Genomic DNA, 21,500 nt, shown 5'->3' on the forward strand with positions numbered 1-21,500 from the left:
AAAAAAAAAAAAAAGCAGGAAACATGGCCATGGAGCTACTGCTGAGGGATCCCAACCTTGGACAGCTTTGTGACATGAGTTTATGAGTTTTCATTGGCAGGAGAAGCTCCCAGGCCCTGGAACTTTCCTCAAGCATCCAGAGACCCCAGGCAAGACTATGGATATCATGGTACTCTTTGGGGGCATCCTTAGTCCGTCTCTGGCACCCATGGGAGAAATCCTCAACAAGCTGAAGGAGATGAATTTATTTCACCCTCCAGTCCTTGCTCTGTGGCCTCTGAGGAAGGAAAGGAGAAGCAGGTGGCTCCTGAGTACATCTCCAAACTCACCCACATCCTGCTCATGTCACTCAATTCATTTCTGTATCTCAGAGAGTCCTTCAGGACCTGCAGGGGCAAAAGAACAGCCTGTGAGAGAATGGAGAAGGAAAGAAAGACAAAGGGAAGGAGGATGGAGAGAGGCGGAGGTGAACCTAGGGCAGGGGGACAGGCTGATGGGAGGGAGACTCACCCAACTCTAATGGGGAACCCAAAGGCCAGGAGAAGGGGGCAGTGTGGGAGAGGACAGCAGCCTCTGTGGCCCAGGCAGTCACTTTCCCCACAAGGATCCCTGGCTCCCTGCCACCCCACAGCCCCAGGAACTCACGTTCGGGTGTCCATCTCGGAGGAGTTTGTGGAACACATGGCAGAACTTCCAGCAGAGCACTGCATTGCTAGACAGAGGCAGGCGGTTGACAACAGACCAGAAGGTCTGTGCCCCTTTCTCATGGTGGGTGCCCAGTATGCACGGTGAGGGGGGGTTATGGAAAACAACGGATGGGCTCTGCCAGTCACTGCAGGGGACTGAGCCTGCACCCAGCCACTGCAGGGGACTGAGCCTGCACCCAGCCATCACAGGGGATAGAGGCTGCACCCAGCCACTGCAGGGGACCAAGCCTGCACACAGCCACTGCAGGGGACCGAGCAGTAGTGCAAGTCGTGGTTGGCAGTGCCTTGGAGGGAGCGCCGCTCAGAGCTAAGACACCATAGAACTGTACATTCCTTCTGGGAGTTTTAGGGCAGATGGGAATACTTATTTTAATAAAATCCACTTGAGTAGACAATTTCCCGAGATGTAAGCATCTTGAGAGAGAGGTGTGTCTTTTTCTAATTTGCACAAATACCCTGTAGGCCACGGTGGTATTGGGTTGTCCTTTCTATGAGAATGCTGAGTTGATGATGTGTCCTTCGGGAATAACTACAGCTATTTGTTGTGGTGGTTGAGATAGGGTCTTACTCTGTCACCCAGACTGGAGTGCAGTGGTGTGATCATAGCTCACTGTAACCTCGAACTCCTGGGCTCAGGCAATCCTCCTACCTCAGCCTCCCAAGTAGCTGGGGCTATAGGCATGCACCACTGTGCCCGGCTAATTTTTAAATTTTTGGTAGAGATGAGATCTTGCTATGTTGCCCAGGCTGGTCTCAAGCTCCTGGCCTCAAGTGGTCCTCCCCTCTTGGCCTCGCAAAGTGCTGGGGTTACAGGCATGAACCACTGTGTCTGGCCTTATGACACCTAACTTTTAAACAACATTTGAGGGCTTCCTCAGGTTCTTTCTTATGCATTATTAAAAGTAAGGGTGTGCAAGCCAGGTGCAGAGACTCACGCCTATAATCCCAGCACTTTGGGGGGCCGAGGTGGGTGGATCACCTGAGCTCAGGAGTTTAAGATCAGCCTGACCAACACGGCGAAACTCCATCTCTACTAAAAATACAAAATTAGCTGGGCGTGGCGGTGGGCGCCTGTAATCCCAGCTTCTCAGGAGGCTGAGGCAAGAGAATTGCTTGAATCCGGGAGGTGGAGGTTGCAGTGAGCCAGGATCACGCCACTGCACTCCAGCCTGGGTGACAGAGCAAGACTCCATCTCAAAAAAAAAAAAAGTGAGGGTGTGCTTCTGCTCCTCGTCAAGGACCTTGGTCCCTGCAGGGAGTCCTGCACCTTGACCCCTTGGCTCCTCCTCCAGGCAGCATTTCCCAGCCCCTTTCCATTTAGCCAGCCTTGTGCTTGCCTTGACAGCAGCAATCTTTGTTTAAAATGCCCTTTCTGTAAACCTCAACACCCCACTTCTTCCGTAAACCCACCTGGCCCTGTTCAGGGGCACCTTCAATCTCTCCACACCTTAAATTCCCCATATATGGAATCCTGGAACCGCTTCTCCCCAGGCCTAATTCCAAACACACCCACTCCCTGCAGATAGTCGTCGGTTTGCATGTAATAAATGTCCATCATGGTGGAGCGCGGTGGCTTACACCTCCAATCCCAGCACTTTGGGAGGCTGAGGCGGGAGGATCACCTGAGGTCAGAGTTCGAGATTAGCCTGACCAATGTGGTGAAACCCCATCTCTACTAAAAATACAACATTAGCCCAGTGTGGTGGCGCATGCCTGTAATCCCAGCTACTCAGGAGGCTGAGGCAGGAGAATTGCTTGAACCCGGGAGGCAGAGATTGCAGTGAGCTGAGATCGTGCCATTGCACTCCAGCCTGGGCAACGAGCAAAACTCCGCCTCAACAACAACAGCAACAACAAAAGCCCTTTCCATAAACCTGAACACCCGACTTCTTCCATAAACCTGCCTGGCCCTGTTCAGGGTCACCTTCAATCTCTCCACACCTTGAATTCCCCATATATGGGATCCTGGAACCACTTCTCCCCAGGCCTAATTCCAAACACACCCACCCTCTGCAGATAGTTGTCAGTTTGCATGTAATAAATGTCCATCAGGGTTGGGCGTGGTGGCTCACGGCTGTAATCACAGGACTCTGGGAGGCCGAGGTGGGCAGATCACGAGGTCAGGAGATCAAGACCAGCCTGGCCAACATGGTGAAACCCCGCCTCTACTAAAAGTACAAAAATTAGCCGGGCATGGTGGTGCATGCCTGTAATCCCACCTACTCGGGAGGCTGAGGCAGGAGAATCGCTTGAACCTGGGAGATGGAGGTTGCAGTAAGCCAAGATTGCACCACTGCACTCCAGCCTGGGCGACAGAGCGAGACTCCATCTCAAAAATAAACAAATGTCCCTCTGGCCTCACATGATTTTAAGTTCGGCTATTCCAGATCTCTGTCATTAGTGAGCTCTTTTTGGAGTGAGGAGAGAATTTCCACTTTTGTAATTGTGTGCTTCAACAAGATTCACAGACCCAGTAACTGGGCACTGTCAGTTGTTAGGACAACTCTGTGCCCGGAACTTTAGGCTTTACTCAGCAAGGCTCAGGTCGCAAGTGCACTGTCATTTAGGGCAGAAGGACTCATCTCAGGTAGGAAACTAAATGACTCACCCAGAGCACATGTTATTTTGCTTCTGAACTGGAAGATACCATAAAGCTCCTTTCCTCGATGACATCTTCATTTAGAGAGGGTGGGCTTAAACAGATGTTTGGGTCTGGAAGCTAAAATCAGCTTTTGGTGTAGGAGTCTTTCTTTCTTTCTTTCTTTCTTTCTTTCTTTCTTTCTTTCTTTCTTTCTTCCTTCCTTCCTTCTCTTTCTTTTTCTCTCTTTCTTTCTCTCTTTCTCTCTCTCCCTTCCTTCCTTCCTTCCTTCCCTCCCTCTCTCTCTCGTTCGTTCTTTCTTTCTATTTTTTTTTTTAGACAGGGTCTCGCTCTGTCGCCCAGGCTGGAGTGCAGTGGCACAATCTTGGCTCACTGCAACCTCCACCTCCCAGGTTCAAGTGATTCTCGTGCCTCAGCCTCCCAAGTAGCTGGGATCACAGGCACCCGCCACCATGCCCGGCTAATTTTTGTTTTTTTAGTAGAGACGGGGTTTCACCATGATGCTCAGGCTGGTCTCGAACTCCTGGCTTCAAGAGATCCACCCACCTTGGCCTCCCAAAGTTCTGGGATTACAGGTGTGAGCCACTGCGCCTGGCCTTGGTGTAGGAGCGATTTCTGAAATAATTTTTGGTTCCACTTAAAGCACAGCCCCTGCAGACTGCAAGGAAGCCGTGAGGAGAGACCAGCAACCCCCAGCCTCCCCGCACTCCTTCTCCCAGTGGACAGTGCTTACTTTTCCTGAGAGCAGCCTCCTAAACCGAAGCTGAGTGCAGAGTTAGTTGGGGACCCTGGCTTTATTTTATTAAATTTAAATTAATTTTGTTAATTTGTTTTTTAGAGACAGGGTCTCCTTCTGTTGCCCAGTCGGGAGTGCATTGGTGCAATCATAGCTCACTGCAGCCTCCAACTTCTGGGCTTAAGTGATCCTCCCTGCTCAGCCTCCCAAGTAGCTGGGACTACAGGCATGCACCAACACACTTAGCTAATTTTTTATTTTTTGTAGAGATGGGTCTCACTATGTTGCCCAGGCTGGTCTTGAATTCCTGGGCTATGTGATCCTCCTGCCTGGGCCTCCCCAAGTGCTGGGATTACAGGTGCGAACCACCACACCCGGCTCAGGCACCCTGACTTTGAAACGCGCAAGGAGACCTTTCTGGCATTCTTTCACATATAAGCATTTTTATGCCCCAAGTATGTGTCAAAGCCTGTAAAATCCATTCAGGGAGAAAAAAAAGAAAATAAGAAAAATAAGACTCAGTCCCCAGCCCTCCAGGAGTGAATACCAAGGTGGCGGGCCAACCTGTTCACCATTTAGGCATCTGTGATAAATGTGTAAGCAGCATTTCTGAAGTCAGACTTCCTAATGCTTATTCAGTTTGTATCTAAGGCAGCTGATAAAAGACCTGATAATAGATAAATGCGCTGGGCACGGTGGCTCACGCCTGTAATTGCAGCACTTTGGGAGGCCCAGCGGGAGGACTGCTTGAGCCTAGCTAGGAGTTCAAGACCAGCCTGGGCCACAGTGAGACCCCATCTCTATAAAAAATTAGCCAGGCATGATGGCATGTGCCTATAGTCCCAGCTACTCAGGAGGCTGAGGTGGGAGGATCACTTGAGCCTAAAAGTTGGAGGCTGCAGTGAGCCTCCAACTGATTGTGTCACTGCACTCCAGCCTGGGTGACAGTGCATGACCCTGCCTCAAAAAAAAACAAAAGCTTTGGGATATCTTTAATTAGGCATTTCAAACCCTACTGTATGGAGTTGATTTTTCAACATTTATTCACCATTTAGAAATTATGAATCAGAGACTCATAGAATGTTAGGGCTGGACTGTTAAATCTTTGAAATCTTTTTCTTTTTGAAACGGAGTTTTGCTCTTGTTGCCCAGGCTGGAGTACAGTGGCGCGATCTCGGCTCACTGCAACCTCTGCCTCCCAGGTTCAAGTGATTCTCCTGCCACAGCCTCCCAAGTAGCTGGGATTACAGGTACCCGCCACCACACCTGGCTAATTTTTGTTTTTTCAGTAGGATGGGGTTTTACCATGTTGGCCAGGCTGGTCTCGAACTCCTGACCTCAGGTCATCCACCCGCCTCCACCTTCCAAAGTGCTGGGATTATAGGCATGAGCCACCACACCTGGCCTGAAATCTTCTTTGTCCAACCTTTGATTGAACAGAAAGTGACCTAAGACTCATGGAGGCCCCACTCAAGGTCCCAGAGTGAGCCCGAGAGTTCCAGTGGCAGAATGTCAGAATCTCCTTGCAGGGCCCCTTCCCTCCTCCCAGGGAGCCTCCCGGCAGCATGTGACCTGACCCTGCCGCTGCAGGCCTGGCCTCTCTGCACCCATGTCTTGTCCTGAACAGCACACTGCCTGATGATAACTGTCTCTCCCTTACTCATATCTTTTATCAGATTGATCACAAATTATTCGTAGGTAAGGGTCAGGGCTGAGTCATTTCCTCTGAGAAAATCCACTGGGCCGTTTAAAATAAAGGCTTTTCTTGGTTTGCTTTGAATCATCGCAAGGGTACCAAACGTGATGCAGGAAACCAAGGGGCCTGTGTCTTTCTGGGGAAAAAAAGAGCAAGATCTAGCTAGGCTCGCACAGGGCTGGACTTCTGGGTTACCCCAGAGAGGTTCTGCAGCCGCCATCCTAATTCCAGCCAAAGCATCTTCCCACTAAAGGCAAGCTGCTTTCCCTCTAGCAAACAGCAGTTCATATACCACACAAAGCAATGCTGGGCTTCTCTGGCTATCTAACCTGGAGGGTCGCCTCTAGGGGTTGAGGCTAGAAGGCTTCGGGACAAGCTGCTCTGGCTTGCCTGGCTGTGACACAGTAACCAAGAGCCCAGGTGAGGAGAAGCTTCCCACTGCAGACAGAAGTCCAGCCTCTGAGGCTGGGTGCGGCCTCCGAAGTTGGGCGCGGTGGCTCATGCCTGTAATTCCAGCACTTTGGGAGGCCAAGGCAGGAGGATTGCTTGAGCTCAGGAGTTTGAAACCAGCCTGAGCAACATGGCAAAACCCCGTCTCTACTAAAAATACAAAAATTAGCCAGGGGTAGTGATACACACCTGTGGTCCCAGCTACTTGGGAGGTTGAGGCAGGTGGATCTCTTGAGCCTGGAAGGCGGAGGTTTCGGTGAGCTGAGATCATGCCACTGCACTCCAGCCTAGGCGACAGAGCAAGACTGTCTCAAAAAAAAAAAAAAAAAAAAAAGTCCCAACTCTGCTTGCCCGGAACTCCACCTTGCTCTGGCCCACCACACAGAGAGTTAAAAGCTTAGCCACCCCCCTGGCAGACTCTCTCCTTCAGCCTTTGGGGATTAAGCGCTTCAGTTCCTGGATTCTGCAACTCAAAGGCAGATTCCTAGGGATTCATCAGCCAGCATGGTCCTGCACCTCTCTACAAAGCCACAGGCTGCTCCTGGGTGTGGTGGGCTTACAGAGGGCTTTCAAGTCACCCATTCCCTAATCCACTTCAAGGCTCTTGTCTTCTTCCCCCTGGCATAGGTTGAACCTGTTCACGAAGGTAGAGAGCCCCTGCCTCAGTTTAAGGCCAACCAACCTCTGAAGCTAAGACTTTCTTTTTTTCGGCCAGGCATGGTGGCTCATACCTGTGATCTCAGCACTTTAGGAGGCTGAGGCCAGGCGTTCAAGGCCAGCCTGGCCAACATGGCAAAACCCCGGTCCTACTAAAATTACAAAAATTAGCCGGGTGTGGTGGCACACGCCTGTCATCCCAGCTACTTGGGAAGCTGAGGCACAAGAATCGCTTGAATCCAGGAGGCAGAGGTTACAGTGAGCCGAGAACATGCCACTGCCCTCCAGCCTGGGCAACAGAGTGGGACTCTGTCTCAAAAAAGAAAAAAAAAAAAAACTCTCTTTTTCTTTTTTTTTTTTTGCTTTCATGCTCAGAAAAGGAGATAACTATTGATTATGCAACCTCCAGGGGAGTGGTCCCTGTGTTCCTGTAAAGGCAAAGAAAGGACCTGGAGGGCTTTGAATATAGGTGAAGATCCCTCCTGACCCCCAGGAGGTCTCTCAAAGGAAAGTAACTTTCAAGTGACTATGAGGTTCTACAAAGCTTGAGTCGGCCAGGTGCAGTGGCTCTCCCCTGTAATTCCAGCACTTTGGGGTTACAGAGGAGGGAGGATTGCTTGAGGCCAGCTTGGGCAATGAGCAATACCCCATCTCTAAAAATCATAAAATAAATTAGCCAGGCATAGTGGTGCACACCTGTAGTCCCAGCTACTCGGGAGGCTGAGACGAGAGGATTGCGTGAACCCAGGAGTTTGAGGCTGCAGTGAGCTATGATCACGCCATTGCACTCCAGCCTGGGCAACACGGCAAGACCCCTTTGGGAAAAAGAAAAAAAGGAGTGCTTAAGTCCTTAAGGAAAGGAGCAGGATCTTTGGCAAGTTGAAAGGCCTGGGCTCCACAGCCTCTTTGGTGTCTGCCACCCTGAAGGTCTGTGGTCTCTGCAGCCAGCCCTCTCTGAGAAGCTGCCATCATCAGAAGCTGCAGGGACCTGGCCTGTGCAGGGTTGCCCCTTCCTGGAGCTGAGCAAGGCAGCCTGGCCCTGACCTCAGTCCCCATGAGCTGACCTCCCTCAGGGTCGGTCTTCCAAGCAACATCCAAAAGGATATTTCTGGCGTGTTTTTCCTTTACAGCCACTTCCTGCGTATTAATGGCCTTATTGATGCTGACAGTCTGAAAAACAAGAAGGGGGGAGGGAAAGGAGGATGAGATGAATAAGCCTCTGAGAGTGGCTGAGACCCTCCCAGATGCCCGCCCCTTTCTCCTCCTCCAGCCAACCTCCCCCAGCCCCACGGGTGGTCGGTTCCTCTGCAGGCGCCCAGCTGGGGGCAGAGGTGGGCAGCGCTCCCAGGAGCCAGCTGGCTGGGCCGTCCTGAGGGAGTGGGCACCACTGCCTGGCATTGGCTGTGCCCAGCTGCTGCTCCCGCCTGCCACTCACTCCCTTGGCACAACAACATGGCAATTAAAGCCCGCACAAAGAGATGCTTTTCATCCCCCAGGGAAACATTATTTCTCCCGGAGTAGGAGGAAGAGGCGCAGAGATCAGGGAGTGACCATGGCCCAAGAGCATCCAGCTGCCCCTCTCTCCCCTCCAAACCTTCCACAGAGCCTTCTCCGGCTGGCCAGCACCGGCGGTGGTCACTAAGTCTTTGTTTTACCACACTCTTGGGCATTTTCCAACTTCTAAGCAAATTCCCTTGTACTTCCTTAATGACATCAAGGGACATTAAACGTTCCCTCTCAATCGTTTTTAAAATCGTTAACTTTTTTTTTTTTTTTTTGAGGAGTCTCGCTCTGTCACCCAGGCTGGAGTGCAGTGGCCTGATCTTGGCTCACTGCAACCTCTGCCTCCTGGGTTCAAGCGATTCTCCCACCTCAGCCTCCCGAGTAGCTGGGCCTACAGGCACCCGCCATCAAACCCGGCTAATTTTTGTATTTTTAATAGAGACGCGGTTTCACCATGTTGGTTGGCCAGGCTGGTCTCAAGATCCTGACCTCAGGTGATCCGTGCGCCCCAAAGTTCTGGGATTACAGGCCTTGTTTTTTTCTTTTTTGAGCAGAGTCTTACTCTGTCGCCCAGGCTAGAGTGCAGTGGTGTGATCGTGGCTCACTGCAACCCCTGCCTCCTGTGTCAAAGCAATTCTCCTGCCTCAGCCTCCCGAGTAGCTGGGATTACAGGTGTGCACTACCATGCCCAACTAATTTTTGTATTTTTAGTACAGACGGGGTTTCGCCATGTTGGCCAGGCTGGTCTCGAACTTCTGACCTCAAATGATCCTCCCACCTCTGCCTCCCAAAGTGCTGAGATTACAGGCGTGAGCCACTGTGCCCGGCCAAATCATAACTCTTTTTAATTTTGCAAAGTGCATATACATAGGAGTACCATTTGCACAAACACAGAAAAGGGATTATATCATGTAGGCTGTTTTCTTAGGTACAGATTTTATCCTTTTTCTGTTTTGATGTCATTCTATCCCTATAACCCATGTTAAAAACCTGTTATGTATCACATACATACACCCACACATACACATAAATACCTACATACTGAAGAGGTTAATTTTGCCATTGTTCTACAAAAATTAGATTGTCATATATAGACTTCTCTACATCTTGGTTTTCTTGAATGTATCTCCTGGAAAATTCTGCAAAGGGGCTGAAAAAACTCTAGTTTTTATTATTATTATTATTATTATTTTTCGTCCTGAGACAGGGTCTTTTTCTGTCCCCTAAGCTGATGTGCAGTGGCACAATCATGGCTCACCACAGCCTCCAACTCCTGGGCTCTAGCGATTCTCCTGCCTCAGCCTCCTGAGTAGCTGGGATTACTGGCGAATGACATCATGCTCAGTTATTTTCATTTTTGGTAGAGACGGGGTCTCACTATGTTGCCCAGGCTGGTCTCAAACTCCTGGCTTCAAGTGATCCTCCCACCTCAGCCTCCCAAAACACTGGGATTACAGGCATGAGCCACTGTCCCCAGCCAGGAATTACCTTTAAAATTTTAGGTGTGATAAATATGTTGTGGTTAATTTTTAAAGAGTTTGGTTTTTTTTTAAACAGGTTCATTCTGAAATATTTACTGGCAAGATGATACAATGTCTAAGATTTACTTCAAATAATCTGGAGAATAAAAAGTCTGGTGGTTGATGGTATAGACCCACGGATCAGCAAACTACAGTTACAAGCCACAACCAGACCAGACTAACACCTGGTTTTGAAAATAAAGCTTATGGCCGGGCACAGTGGCTCATGCCTGTAATCCCAGCACTTTGGGAGGCCAAGGTGGGTGGATCACCTGAGGTCAGGAGTTTGAGACCAGCCTGGCCAACATGGTGAAACCCCATCTCTACTAAAAATACAAAAATTAGCTGGGCGTGGTGACGGGCACCTGTAATCCCAGCTACTTGCTACTCGGGAGGCTGAGGTAGGAGAATTGCTTGAACCTGGGAGGCGGAGGTTGCAGTGAGCCGATATTCCACAATTGCACTCCAGCCTGGCTGAGAGAGCTCTCAGCGACAACAACAAAACTCTCAACAACAACAACAAAAAGAAAAAAAAAGAAAAAAAGAAAGAAAAGAAATCTTATTAGAATTCACCCACTCTCATGCATTTACGTATTCATTTAATATCAGCTGAGGCTGCTTCTGCATTACAAAGGCAGAGTTGAATGGTTGCGATGGAGACCATGAGGCCTGCAAAGCCTAAAATATTTACTAACTGGCTCTTTGCAGAAAATGCTGACCCCTTGTCCGTAGGATATATGTTTGGCCACAAGTTCCTTGTTGATGCTGGGGCTATACCAGGGCTTCTTGGACTAGTCTTCATATTTGTATACGTTTGAACTTTTCTATAATGAAAGGTTAAAAAAAAAAAACTTTGACCCAGTAATCTCACTCCTAGGAATCTATCCTTTGGAAATAAAAACTTTTTTTTTTTTTTCTGTTTAGACAGAGTCTCACTCTGTTGCCCAGGCTGGAGTGCAGTGGCATGATCTCAGCTCACTGCAAACACCGCCTCCTGGGTTCAAGCGATTCTCCTGCCTCAGCCTCCTGAGTAGCTGGGACTACAGGCGTATGCCACCATGCCTGGCTAATTTTTATATTTTTAGTAGAGACAGGGTTTCGCTATGTTGACCATCCTGGTCTCGAACTCCTGACCTCAAGTGATCCACCCGCCTCGGCCTCACAAAGTGCTGGGATTACAGGCGTGAGCCACAGCACCTGGCCAGCTTTTTTTTTTTTTTTTTTTTCCAAAATAGATAGGGTTTCGCTGTCTTGCTATGTTGCCCAGGCTGGCGGGACTTGAACACCTGGATTCCAGTGATCCTCCTACCTCAGCCTCTCAAGTAGCTGGGACTATAGCTGCACACTGCCACATCCAGCTGCTGTTTTTCTAAATTCTCAGATATGTTCTTTTTTTTTTTTTTTTTTTTTGAGACGGAGTCTCGCTCTGTCACCAGGCTGGAGTGCAGTGGCGTGACCTCGGCTCACTGCAACCTCTGCCTCCTGAGTTCAAGCGATTCTCCCACCTCAGCCTCCCGAGTAGCTGGGACTACAGGTGCCTGCCACCACACCCAGCTAATGAATATGTTCTTAAATCCATATCTCCTTATATATTTTCTTCTCCTGACCAGACTTGATTTTTAAACAGTATAACCTCTGTTGTAAGTTGAATTGTATACCCCCGCCCCACAAAAATATATAATCACGCCCAACCCCCCCCCCCACCCCGTACCTATGAATATGATCTTATTTACAAATAGGGCATTTGCAGATGTAACTAGTTAAGATGAGGTCACACTGGAGTAGGGTCATATTATGGGATGTAATATGACTGGTGATCCTCGAAGAAGATGTAGGGATCCAGAGACACACAGGGAGGATGCTGCATGAAATGAGACAGAGATGAGTGATGAGTCTACAAGCAAAGGAATGCCAAGGACAGCCAGCGGCCACGAGAAGCTAGAAAGAATCCTTCCCGGCCGGGCGCAGTGACTCACACCTGTCATCCCAGCACTTTGAGAGGCAGAGGCGGGAGGATCACCTGAGGTCAGGAGTTCAAGACCAGCCTGGCCAACACAGCGAAACCGTGTCTCTACTAAAAAATACAAAAATTAGCTGGGTGTGGTGGCGTGTGCCTGTAGTCCTAGCTATTAGGGAGGTTGAGGCAGGTGGATTGCTTAAGCCCAGGAAGTTGAGAGTGCAGTAAGCAGTAATCACGCCACTGCACTCCAGCCTGGGTGACAGAGCGAGATGCTCAAAAAAAAAAAAAAAAAAAAAAATGGAGCCTTTCCTAGAGCTTTCAGAGACAGTATTGCCCTACCTTGCAAGATGGTGAGAGAATGCAGCCACCCAATTAGTGGGAATTTGTTGACAGCCCCAGGAAACTAATTACAGGGTCCTTTCCCCATCAGATGGGGTCCTCTGGGAGGACAAGAATGACATGCGATGCTTCCCCTACAGCACATGATTTGGGGCTCTCCTGAGCACAGTCGTTGGCTCTGCAGGGTGAGCGTAAGAGCAGTCAGGAAGGAATCTCTGGCCAGCACTTTGGGAAGCTGAGGTGGGAGGATCGTTTAAGGCCAGGATTTTGAGATCAGCCCGGACAACATGGTGAAACCCTGTCTCTACAAACCAATACAAAAATTAGCCAGGTGTGGTGGTGCACAACTGTAGTCCCAGCTACTAGGGAGGTTGAGGTGGGAGGATCGCTTAAGCCCAGCAGGCAGAGGTTGCAGTGAGCCGTGATCGCCCCCACTGCATTCCAGCCTGGGCAACAGAGCAAAAACCCTGTCTCAAAAAAGGAAAAAAAAAAAAGATGCAAGTAAGAAGTGAAAAGTTCATTCCCCTAAACCTCTCCATGAAGCAGTACTTCTCTCCTATGGAGACGCAGTGCTTACAGCTTCCTCTTAGCACGTCCTTCCCTGGACCTTAGTCCTCAGTGACAGAACTGTCCCAAGCACTGTCTTCCCTGTACATTTCCTCAAGTGCATTACAGCCGTTTAAACTATGTTCTTCCCCTGGCACCATAGGCCAGGGGCACCATGACATAGGCTGGGGCACCATGACAATGGCAAAATTCTGGCTGCAGACAGACCCCTGGGCAAAGTCTCCATACTTCCGGAGCCCATCAAGGTTGTCTGCAGTCAGAAAGGACTTACAAGGCATATAAATACATAGAAGGACAAGAAACCCAAATCTGTAAGATGCTGACCTGGACATGGTTAAGTTCCAGGGGGTTTGGGAAGGCCTGTAAGGAATATGGGCCGTGAGGAAGAGGACCACACCAGGTAGTTGGAAATGCTAGAAATGGGGCTGGATGCGGTGGCTCATGCCTGTAATCCCAGTACCTTAGGAGACTCAGGTGGGAAGATCACTTCAGGACAGGAGTTCAAGACCAGCCTGGGCAACATAGTGAGACCTCATCCCTACAAAAAAATTAGCTGGGTATGGTGGCATGCGCCTGTATTCCCAGCTACTCTGGAGACTGAGGTGAGAGGATTACTTGAGCGATCCAGGCATTGGAGGCTGCAGTGAGCTGAGATTGCATCACTATGCTCGTCTGAATGACAGAGCAAGACCTTGTCTTAGAAAAGAAGGAAGAAGGAAGGAAGGGAGGGAGGGAGGGAGGGAGGGACGGAGGGAAGAAAAATGGTAGAAACTGCTTCAGGGCCTCTAGGGAGGACCCATGATGGGTGAGATTTAGATTTACCCTAAAAATAACTGTTCCTACTGCTTGACCAATTGCTCAAACTTGTGGTCATTATGAACCTTGCTCACACACACACGCAAAAATCTTATAGTAACAAATTTTTAAAATCTTTAAAATTCCCATAAGCCACGTAAAATAATATACCGTGAGTCTGTAACTATGGATCCACTGAGGGTGTGTGTATAGCTGAGAATCAGGAAAGTTCTGTGCTGTAGTGTTGAAAGGAGAGAGAAACCTTTTAAACTGAGACACTGCTCAAGGAAGACTTCTTAAAGGGAAAGGAGGGATAACTCGGCCCAGCTACTGTCCCAGCCATTACCCACTTCTGTCATATATGCCTCATAGGAACTCTGGGGTCTGGAGGGCTGTTGTTCAGAAAGGCGGAGAAACTCACCCAAGGTCATGCTCTTTGGTTCCAAGCCCTGAACCAGCACCCGCTCTGTACTGTGGAGGGGTTCGGGCCTGCAGGGGACTGGGTCTGGGGTTCTGGACACAGATGACAGGCCTTCTGGGCAGAGGAAGTGCCACAAGTAAAGGCACCAAAGTGGAAGGGCATGGAGCATGCAGCCTGAGGGCCGGGGGGGATGGAGGAGAAGCCAGGAGGCGGGTAAGGCTGCGTGTGGGAGGCCAGTGGGCTTCTGAGTGGCAAGAAGAGATGACAGCAGGTGGAGGGGAATGGGCCAGCAGCGGCGGCAGCTGGGGTAGAGCTGGATGGAGCCTGGAGGTGAGAATTCAGGGAGGAAGCTATTTTTGTTGTTGTTGTTGTTTTGAGACGGAGTCTTGCCCTGTCGCCCAGGCTGAAGTGCAATGGCGCAATCTTGGCTCACTGCAACCTCCACCTCCTGGGTTCGAGTGATTCTCCTGTCTCAGCCTCCCAAGTAGCTGGGATTATAATAGTTGCACATTACCACGCCTGGCTAATTTTTGTATTTTTAGTAGAGACAGGGTTTTGCCATGTTGGCCAGGCTGTTCTCAAACTCCTGTCCTGAGGTGATCCCCCTGCCTTGGCCTCCCAGTGTTGGGATTAGAGGCGTGAGCTACCACGCCTGGCTGTATTTTTATTTAATCTATTATTATTAGTTTTTGGAGACAGGGTCTTGTTCTGTCACCCAGGCTGGAGTGCAGTGGTGCAATCACAGCTTACTACAGCCTCAACCTCCTGGGCTCAGGCAATCCTCCCACCTCAGCTTCCTGAGTAGCTGGGACCACAGGCACATACCACTATGCCTGGCTAGTTGGTTTTTTTTAAATAGAGAAGGGGTCTCATTATGTTGCCCAGGCTGGTCTTGAACTCCTGGCCTCAAGCAATCCTACTGCTTCAACCTCCTAAAGTGCTGGGCTTATAGGTGTGAGCCACCATGCCCAGCCAGAAGCTATTTAATAGCATAAAAGTACAGGAAAAATGGAATCAAAATGAAAGATGTGAAAATGGAAATGACCCAATATAATGTGGGCTGTAAAACGAGCTTCAGTAGGACTGGCAGATAGGAGCTCCGGGTTACAGGGAGACAGCAGAAGGATGCATCCATGGTGCCTCCAAGATGATGCAGAGACTTTAGGAGGCCGAGGGGGGCAGATCACCTGAGACCAGGAGTTCAAGACCAGCCTAGCCAACATGGTGAAACCCCATCTCTACTAAAATACAAAAATTAGCTGAGTGTGGTGGCTCATGCCTATAATCCCAGCTACTTGGGAGGCTGAGGCAGAATTGCTTGAACACGGGAGGTGCAGGTTGCAGTGAGCCGAGATCCCGCCATCGTACTCCTGCCTGGGCGACAGAGTGAGACTCCGTCTCAAAAAAAAAAAGATGATGCAGAGGCTCTGGACCTAGATGAGGGGAGGATAGCAGCAAGGGCCGCAGGCTGGGGAGACACTGTAAGAAAAGGACCCGAAGGAACAATGAACAATGAGGCCAGGCGGCTCTTGGGTAAGAAATAGCCATTTTTAAAAGAATGAGGAAGTGAACTAGCGGTAACGGTGGTGATAATTATCAAGCTGATGGCACTAATGAGTGCTTAGACCAGGCCCCTTTGTATGAATTATCTTATATAAAGTCTTACAACTCTACAACCTACCAGTAGACACTTAATAGTATTAATCAGCTCCATTCTGCAGATGAAGAAACCAAGGTACCTGAGATCTCTTAGGCTTAGAAAGGCTAAGTAAGCCTGGGTGGGGTGGCTCATGTCTGTAATCCCAGCACTTTGGGAGGTTGAGGCTGGAGGATTGCTTGAGAACAGGAGTTTGAGACCAGCCTGGGCAACAGAGCGAGACCCCATCTCTAAAAAAAAAATTTTTTTTCAATAGCCAGGTGTGGTGGTGCACACCTGTAATCCCAGTACTTTGGGAGGCTTAGGTGGGAGGGTTACTTGAGGCCAGGAGTTTGAGAACAGCCTGAGCAACACAGTAAGGCACCATCTCTACAAAAAAAAAAAGAGGTTTTTTTTTTTTTTTTTTTTTTGAGACAGAGTCTTGCTCTGTTGCCCAGGCTGGAGTGCAGTGGTGTGATCTCAGCTCACTGCAACCTCTGCCTCCTGGGTTCAAGCAATTCTCCTGTCTCAGCTTCCCAGTAGCTGGGATTGCAGGTGGACACCACCAAGCCCGGCTAATTTTTGTATTTTTAGTAGAGATGGGATTTCACCATGTTGGTCAGGTTGGTCTTGAATTCCTGACCTCAGGTGATCCGCCCATCTTGGCCTCTCAAAGTGCTGGGATTACAGACATGAGCCACCATGCCCAGCCTAAAAAAAAAAAAAAAAAAAATTTGTCAAGTGCGGTGGCCATGCCTATAGTCCCAGGTACTTGGGAGGCTGAGACAGGAGGATCACAGGAGGATCACTTGAGCCCAGGAGTTTGAAGCTGCTGTGAGCCATGATCACGCCACTGCACTCCAGCCTGGGGACCAGAGTGACACCCTATCTCTAAAATAAATAAATAAAAATAAAAAAAGAACTGCTAAGTAAACTGCCCAGGCCCATAACATCAGCAAGTGTAGGGCGGGGATTCAGTCTTTGCAGTGTGACCAAGCTCAGGCTCAGGATCACAACCTCGGCACTAGACAAGGCCCTCTACACCACAGAGACACGATCAGAATCCACAGACTGGAAAAATGCATTAAAATTCACAAGATGAAATCCAGTAGGTACAAAGGAAATTTTCTATACTTAGGCCTAAACTCACTGGCACAGGGGAGCCGTGACTCAAAGCAGCACTTGTGAAAAGAATGAAGGTGTTTTGGCCGGGCACATGGCTCACGCCTGTAATCCTAGCATTTTGGGAGGCTGAGGTGGGTGGATCACGAGGTCAGGAGTTCAAGTTCGGCCTGGCCAAGATGGTGAAACCTCGTCTCTACTAAAAACACACAAAAAATTAGCCGGGCGTGGTGGTGGGCACCTGTAATCCCAGCTGCTCGGAAGGCTGAGGCAGAAAATTGCTTAAACCCGGGAGGCGGAGAATGCTGTGAGCCGAGATCACGCCACTGCACTCCAGCCTGGGTGACAGGAGAAACTCCGTCTCAAAAGAAAACAAAAAAAAGAATTAAGGTGTTTTATTTGGCTGCTAACTTAATAATAGCAAGATTTTGATACGGTTGATGAACATGCAAGTCTGAGCTCTCTGGATGCATTAAAAGGAGGGAACGTATGGTTCCAGTTCTCTACACAGATAAGGCCATGCGTGAAACACTATTCAGTTTCAGGCTTTATACATTATGAAGGAAACTAACAAGCTGGACCATTTCCAAAAAAGAGTGACCTGGATTGAAATGGACTTAAGATCTGAAGAAAATTTAGAGAAATATCAGTATTCTGAAGCGTGACCATCTGGAAGCAGGAAAAACTCCAGAGGCTCGAACCTAGACCAATGGGCAGAAGTCCAGAGAGGCAGTTTCTGGATGAACTTAAAGCTGTCTCATGAAAGAGAACTCCTCATTATTAGAAACACACATGCAGAAGAGAGGCAACCTCTCTGGGTTATTGTGAAAAAGATGGACAGGTTCAGATTACATTAGATGACTTCTAGGTCTCTTCCCATTTTTAGACTCTGAAACGGCTGATCAGATGACGGAGGGCTCTGGATATCAGGTCGAGGAAAACTGTGATCTGATGGGTACTGGGGATCCACAGAAGGCTCTTGAGCAGGGGAGGAACATGACACAAATGACCCTCCGTTCTCCTGAATGAGTTACTTCTCCAGTGTGCTAAGGAAAGTGGGGAACACCGTGGGAGTCACCGTCTCCCAGTATGAATCCAGTGCAACTGACAAGGACCTGGCCTAAGCACTGGCTTGTGGAAAGAAGTTTCTTCCTAAACCAGCGGCTACAAGGCACCTGTAAGCTCTGCCTGAGCTTGCCAGGACTGTCCCAGACCCTTCTCCTGCAGCTCTGGGGGGGCTCACAAGAGCTCTCAGGCACTGTCATCATCGTGCCCCAGTTCCCCAAGCAACACTTCATCATAGTGGCTGTACCCATGAGGCAGAGCCCACTCTATGGTTTGGGGCCCATTGCCGAGCCTGTGGCAAGGCTTCTTGGGGGCTCATTCTGGGTTCTAAGGCAACCTGTGGGTCCCCCAGGGGGCCAGGGAATGTCAGATACTGAGGGGTTTCCAGGGCAGAAGTTCCCTGCGAGGATCAGTTTCCCATGGCTCACTAACACTGTGTACCTGGGATACCACCTCTCCACCCCACCCTCCACCATACACGCTCCCTCTTCTTTCTACTTTCCAAACCCTGACCTCCTTCAAGCTCATATTCAACGGTACCGTTTTCTTTTTTTTTCTTTTTTTTTTTTTGAGACACAGTCTTGCCCTGTCGCCAGGCTGCAGTGCAGTGGCGCAATCTCGGCTCAGTGCAACCTCCTCCTCCCTGGTTCAAGTGATTCTTCTGCCTCAGTCTCCTGAGTAGCTGGGACTACAGGTGTGCGCCACCATGCCCAGCTAATTTTTATATTTTTAGAAGAGACGGGGTTTCACCATATTGGCCAGGATGGTCTCGATCTCTTGACCTCATGATCTTCCGCCTCGGCCTCCCAAGGTACCTTTATTTTTTTAAGACTTAACCAAGCTACTCAGGCCAACAATGTATTTTTCTCTCTTCCTTCTTTCTTTTCTTTTCTTTTTCTTTTTTTTTTTTTTGAGACAAAGTCTTGCTCTGTTGCCCAGGTTAGAGTGCAGTGGCACAATTTTGATTCATTGCAACCTCTGCTTCCTGAATTCAAGTGATTCTCCTGCCTCAGCCTCCAGAGTAGCTGGGATTATAGGCCCACACCACCACACCTGGCTAATTTTTGTATTTTTAGTAGAGACAGGGTTTCGCCATGTTGGCCAGGCTGGTCTTGAACTCCTGACCTCAGGTAATCCACCTGTCTCAGTTTCCCAAAGTGCTGGGATTACAGGCATGAGCCACCTCATCCAGCCCTTTTTTTTTTTTTTTTTTTTTTTTAAATAAGAGACAGGGTCCTGTTCTGTCACCCAGGCTGGTGTGCAGTGATGTGATTATAGCTCACTGCAGCCTTGAACGCCTGTGCTCAAGTGATCCTCCAGCCTTAGCCTCCCGGAAAGCTGGGACTTCCAGGCATGTGCCACCACACCCAGCTAATTTTTTTGTATTTTTTGTAGAGATGGGGTCTCCCTGTGTTGCCCAGGCTGGTCTTGAACTCAGGCTCAAGTGACCCTCCCCCAACAGCCTCCCAAAGTACTGAGATAACAGTTGTGAGCCACCGCACCTGGCCTTTTTTTTCTCTTTTTTTGAATTCCTATTTCTCTCAATACGTTTGACACTGAGTATTACCTTCCCTCCCTACCCAGACTAGAATCCCAAGCACAAGGACCCTGTCTTCTCCTTTCCTGTAGGCCCACAGTCACGAAGGCAGGTCATAAGTCCATAAATCATCAGGACTGGCTGCTTCCCAGCACTCTCGCCTCTAAAGTGTACCAGGTAGAGGCCAGGCATGGTGGCTCATGCCTGTAATCCCAGCACTTTGAGAGGCCGAGGCAGGAGGATCTCTTGAGACCAGGAGTTCAAGACCAGCCTGGGAAACATGGTAAGATCCCATCACTATTAAAATATATATATATATTTATATATATTAAAATTTTATATATTATTTATATAAAATATATATATACATTTTTTTTTGAGATGGGAGTTTCACTCCATTTGTCTCCCAAGCTGGAGTGCAGTGGTGTGAGCTTGGCTCACTGCAACCTCTGCCTCTCAGGTTCAAGTGATTCTCCTACCTCAGCTTCCCCAGTAGCTGGGATTACAGGTGCCCGCCACCATGTCCAGCTAATTTTTGTATTTTGTATTTTTTTTTTAGTAGAGACAGGGTTTTACCATGTTGGCTAGGCTGGTCTTGAACTGCGCCTGTTCTATAAAATTTTTTTAGAAAGAGTCCCAGGTACGCCAGGTGTGGTGGCTCATACCTGTCATCTCAGCACTTTGGGAGGCTGAGATGGGCGGATTACTTGAGGTTCGGAGTTCAAGACCAGCCTGGCCAAAATGGCACAACCCTGTCTCTACCAAAAATACAAAAAGTAGCCAGACATGGTGGTGCATGCCTGTAGTCCCAGCCACTTGGGAGGCTGAGGCAGGAGAATCACTTGAACTGGGGAGGTAGAAGCTGCAGTGAGCTGAGATGGTGCCACTGCACTCCAGCCTGGGTGACAGAGTGAGACTCTGTCTCAAAAAAAAAAAAAAAAAAAAAGTCCCAGGTATGTGATTCACAGTCTCTTGAGAAAATCTACTCCCTTCCCCTCCCGGCCCCAGGCTCTCTGAAGGACATCATTTGGTTCTGAACTGTTCCCGCCCCGCCACAGGCCAATGCCTGGGGGCCCCTCCCAGCACCAAGGGCGGGCAGTGCGGGGCTGGGTGTCTCACCTCTGGAGGGGGCTCTGGGTTAGGGAACATCATCTGAGAACAGGCTGTTCTCTGGACTTCCCTGGAGTCACACAGGACCTAAGACCAAGCCGTGTCTCCCCTGAAAGGGTGGCATTGTCCACCACTTCCTGACCCAGCAGGCCCTCGTGTCCCCGGCTGGTTCCGGAGAGCCAATTACCAGCAGGCACCGCAGGAAGGGCGCCTTTCTCCCAGCCTCTCTTCCTCCCTCCCCAGCACTCCCCATCCTCCGCTTGCCTGGGACAGCCCAGCCAGGCAGTGGCCAATGGGAAACCCTCTGGCCTTGCTTGTGTGGGGAGCTGGGCCTGGGCCTGGGCCTGGCCTGTGGGGCCAGTTGGACACTGTCAGGTCACATACACACAGCTCTTGGCAGGAGCCCAGCCCTGGGGCTGCCAAGGCCAGGCTGGCTCGCAAAGGTCCCACGGCAGGAGCAGGCACGGGGATGTGCCCCGGGTGGGGGTGGCAGGTCCCCAGGCAAGGGGCCAGAGAAGGAAAACCTGAGAACAGGCAGCACAGATGGGAAAGGAGAAGGGCAAAACAAAAGCAGAGGAGGCCGGGCACGGTGGCTCCACCTGTAATCCCAGCACTTTGGGAGGCGGAGGTGGGCGGATCACCCAAAGTCAGGAGCTCCAGACCAGCCTGGCCGACATGGTGAAATCCCATCTCTACTAAAAATACAAAATTAGCCAGGGGTGGTGGCGCGTACCTGTAGTCCTAGCTACTCAGGAGGCTGAGGCAGGAGAATCACTTGAACCCACGAGGTGGAGGTTGCAGTGAGCCGAGTTCGCGCCACTGCACTCCAGCCTGGGTGATGAGAGAAACTCTGTCTCACAAAAAAAATAAAATAAAGGCTGGGCGCGGTGGCTCATGCCTGTAATCCCTGAACTTTGGGAGGCCGAGGCGGGTGGATCACCTGAGGTCAGGAGTTCAAGACCAGCCTGACCAACATGGTGAAACCCTATCTCTACTAAAAATACAAAAATTAGCCAGGCCTGGTGGTGGGCGCCTGTAATTCCAGCTACTCGGGAGGCTGAGGCAGGAGAATCGCTTGAA

General features: G+C 49.8%; 1 protein-coding gene across 5 annotated transcripts in view; it reads right to left on the reverse strand.

Moving 5' to 3' along the window:
- LOC134810435 (huntingtin-interacting protein 1-like) overlaps positions 1–21,500 on the reverse strand; it is a 136,225-nt gene that overhangs the window by 58,465 nt on the left and 56,260 nt on the right. For 2 of the 5 annotated variants that reach the window (XM_063814306.1, XM_063814307.1), the window contains exons 2-4: positions 7,952–8,015; positions 646–788; positions 330–386 (exon numbers count right to left, since the gene is read on the reverse strand). In XM_063814306.1, the coding sequence (XP_063670376.1) occupies positions 330–344 (15 nt within the window). In that variant the 5' untranslated portion in view covers positions 345–386; positions 646–788; positions 7,952–8,015. Of the gene's footprint in view, positions 1–329; positions 387–645; positions 789–7,951; positions 8,016–20,429; positions 20,644–21,500 lie in introns of those variants that run through there. The other 3 variants (XM_063814304.1, XM_063814305.1, XM_063814303.1) reach the window with 3 other exon arrangements.

Source organism: Pan troglodytes, chromosome 6 (genome assembly GCF_028858775.2).
Source record: "Pan troglodytes isolate AG18354 chromosome 6, NHGRI_mPanTro3-v2.0_pri, whole genome shotgun sequence".
Classification (NCBI taxonomy): Eukaryota; Metazoa; Chordata; class Mammalia; order Primates; family Hominidae; genus Pan; species Pan troglodytes.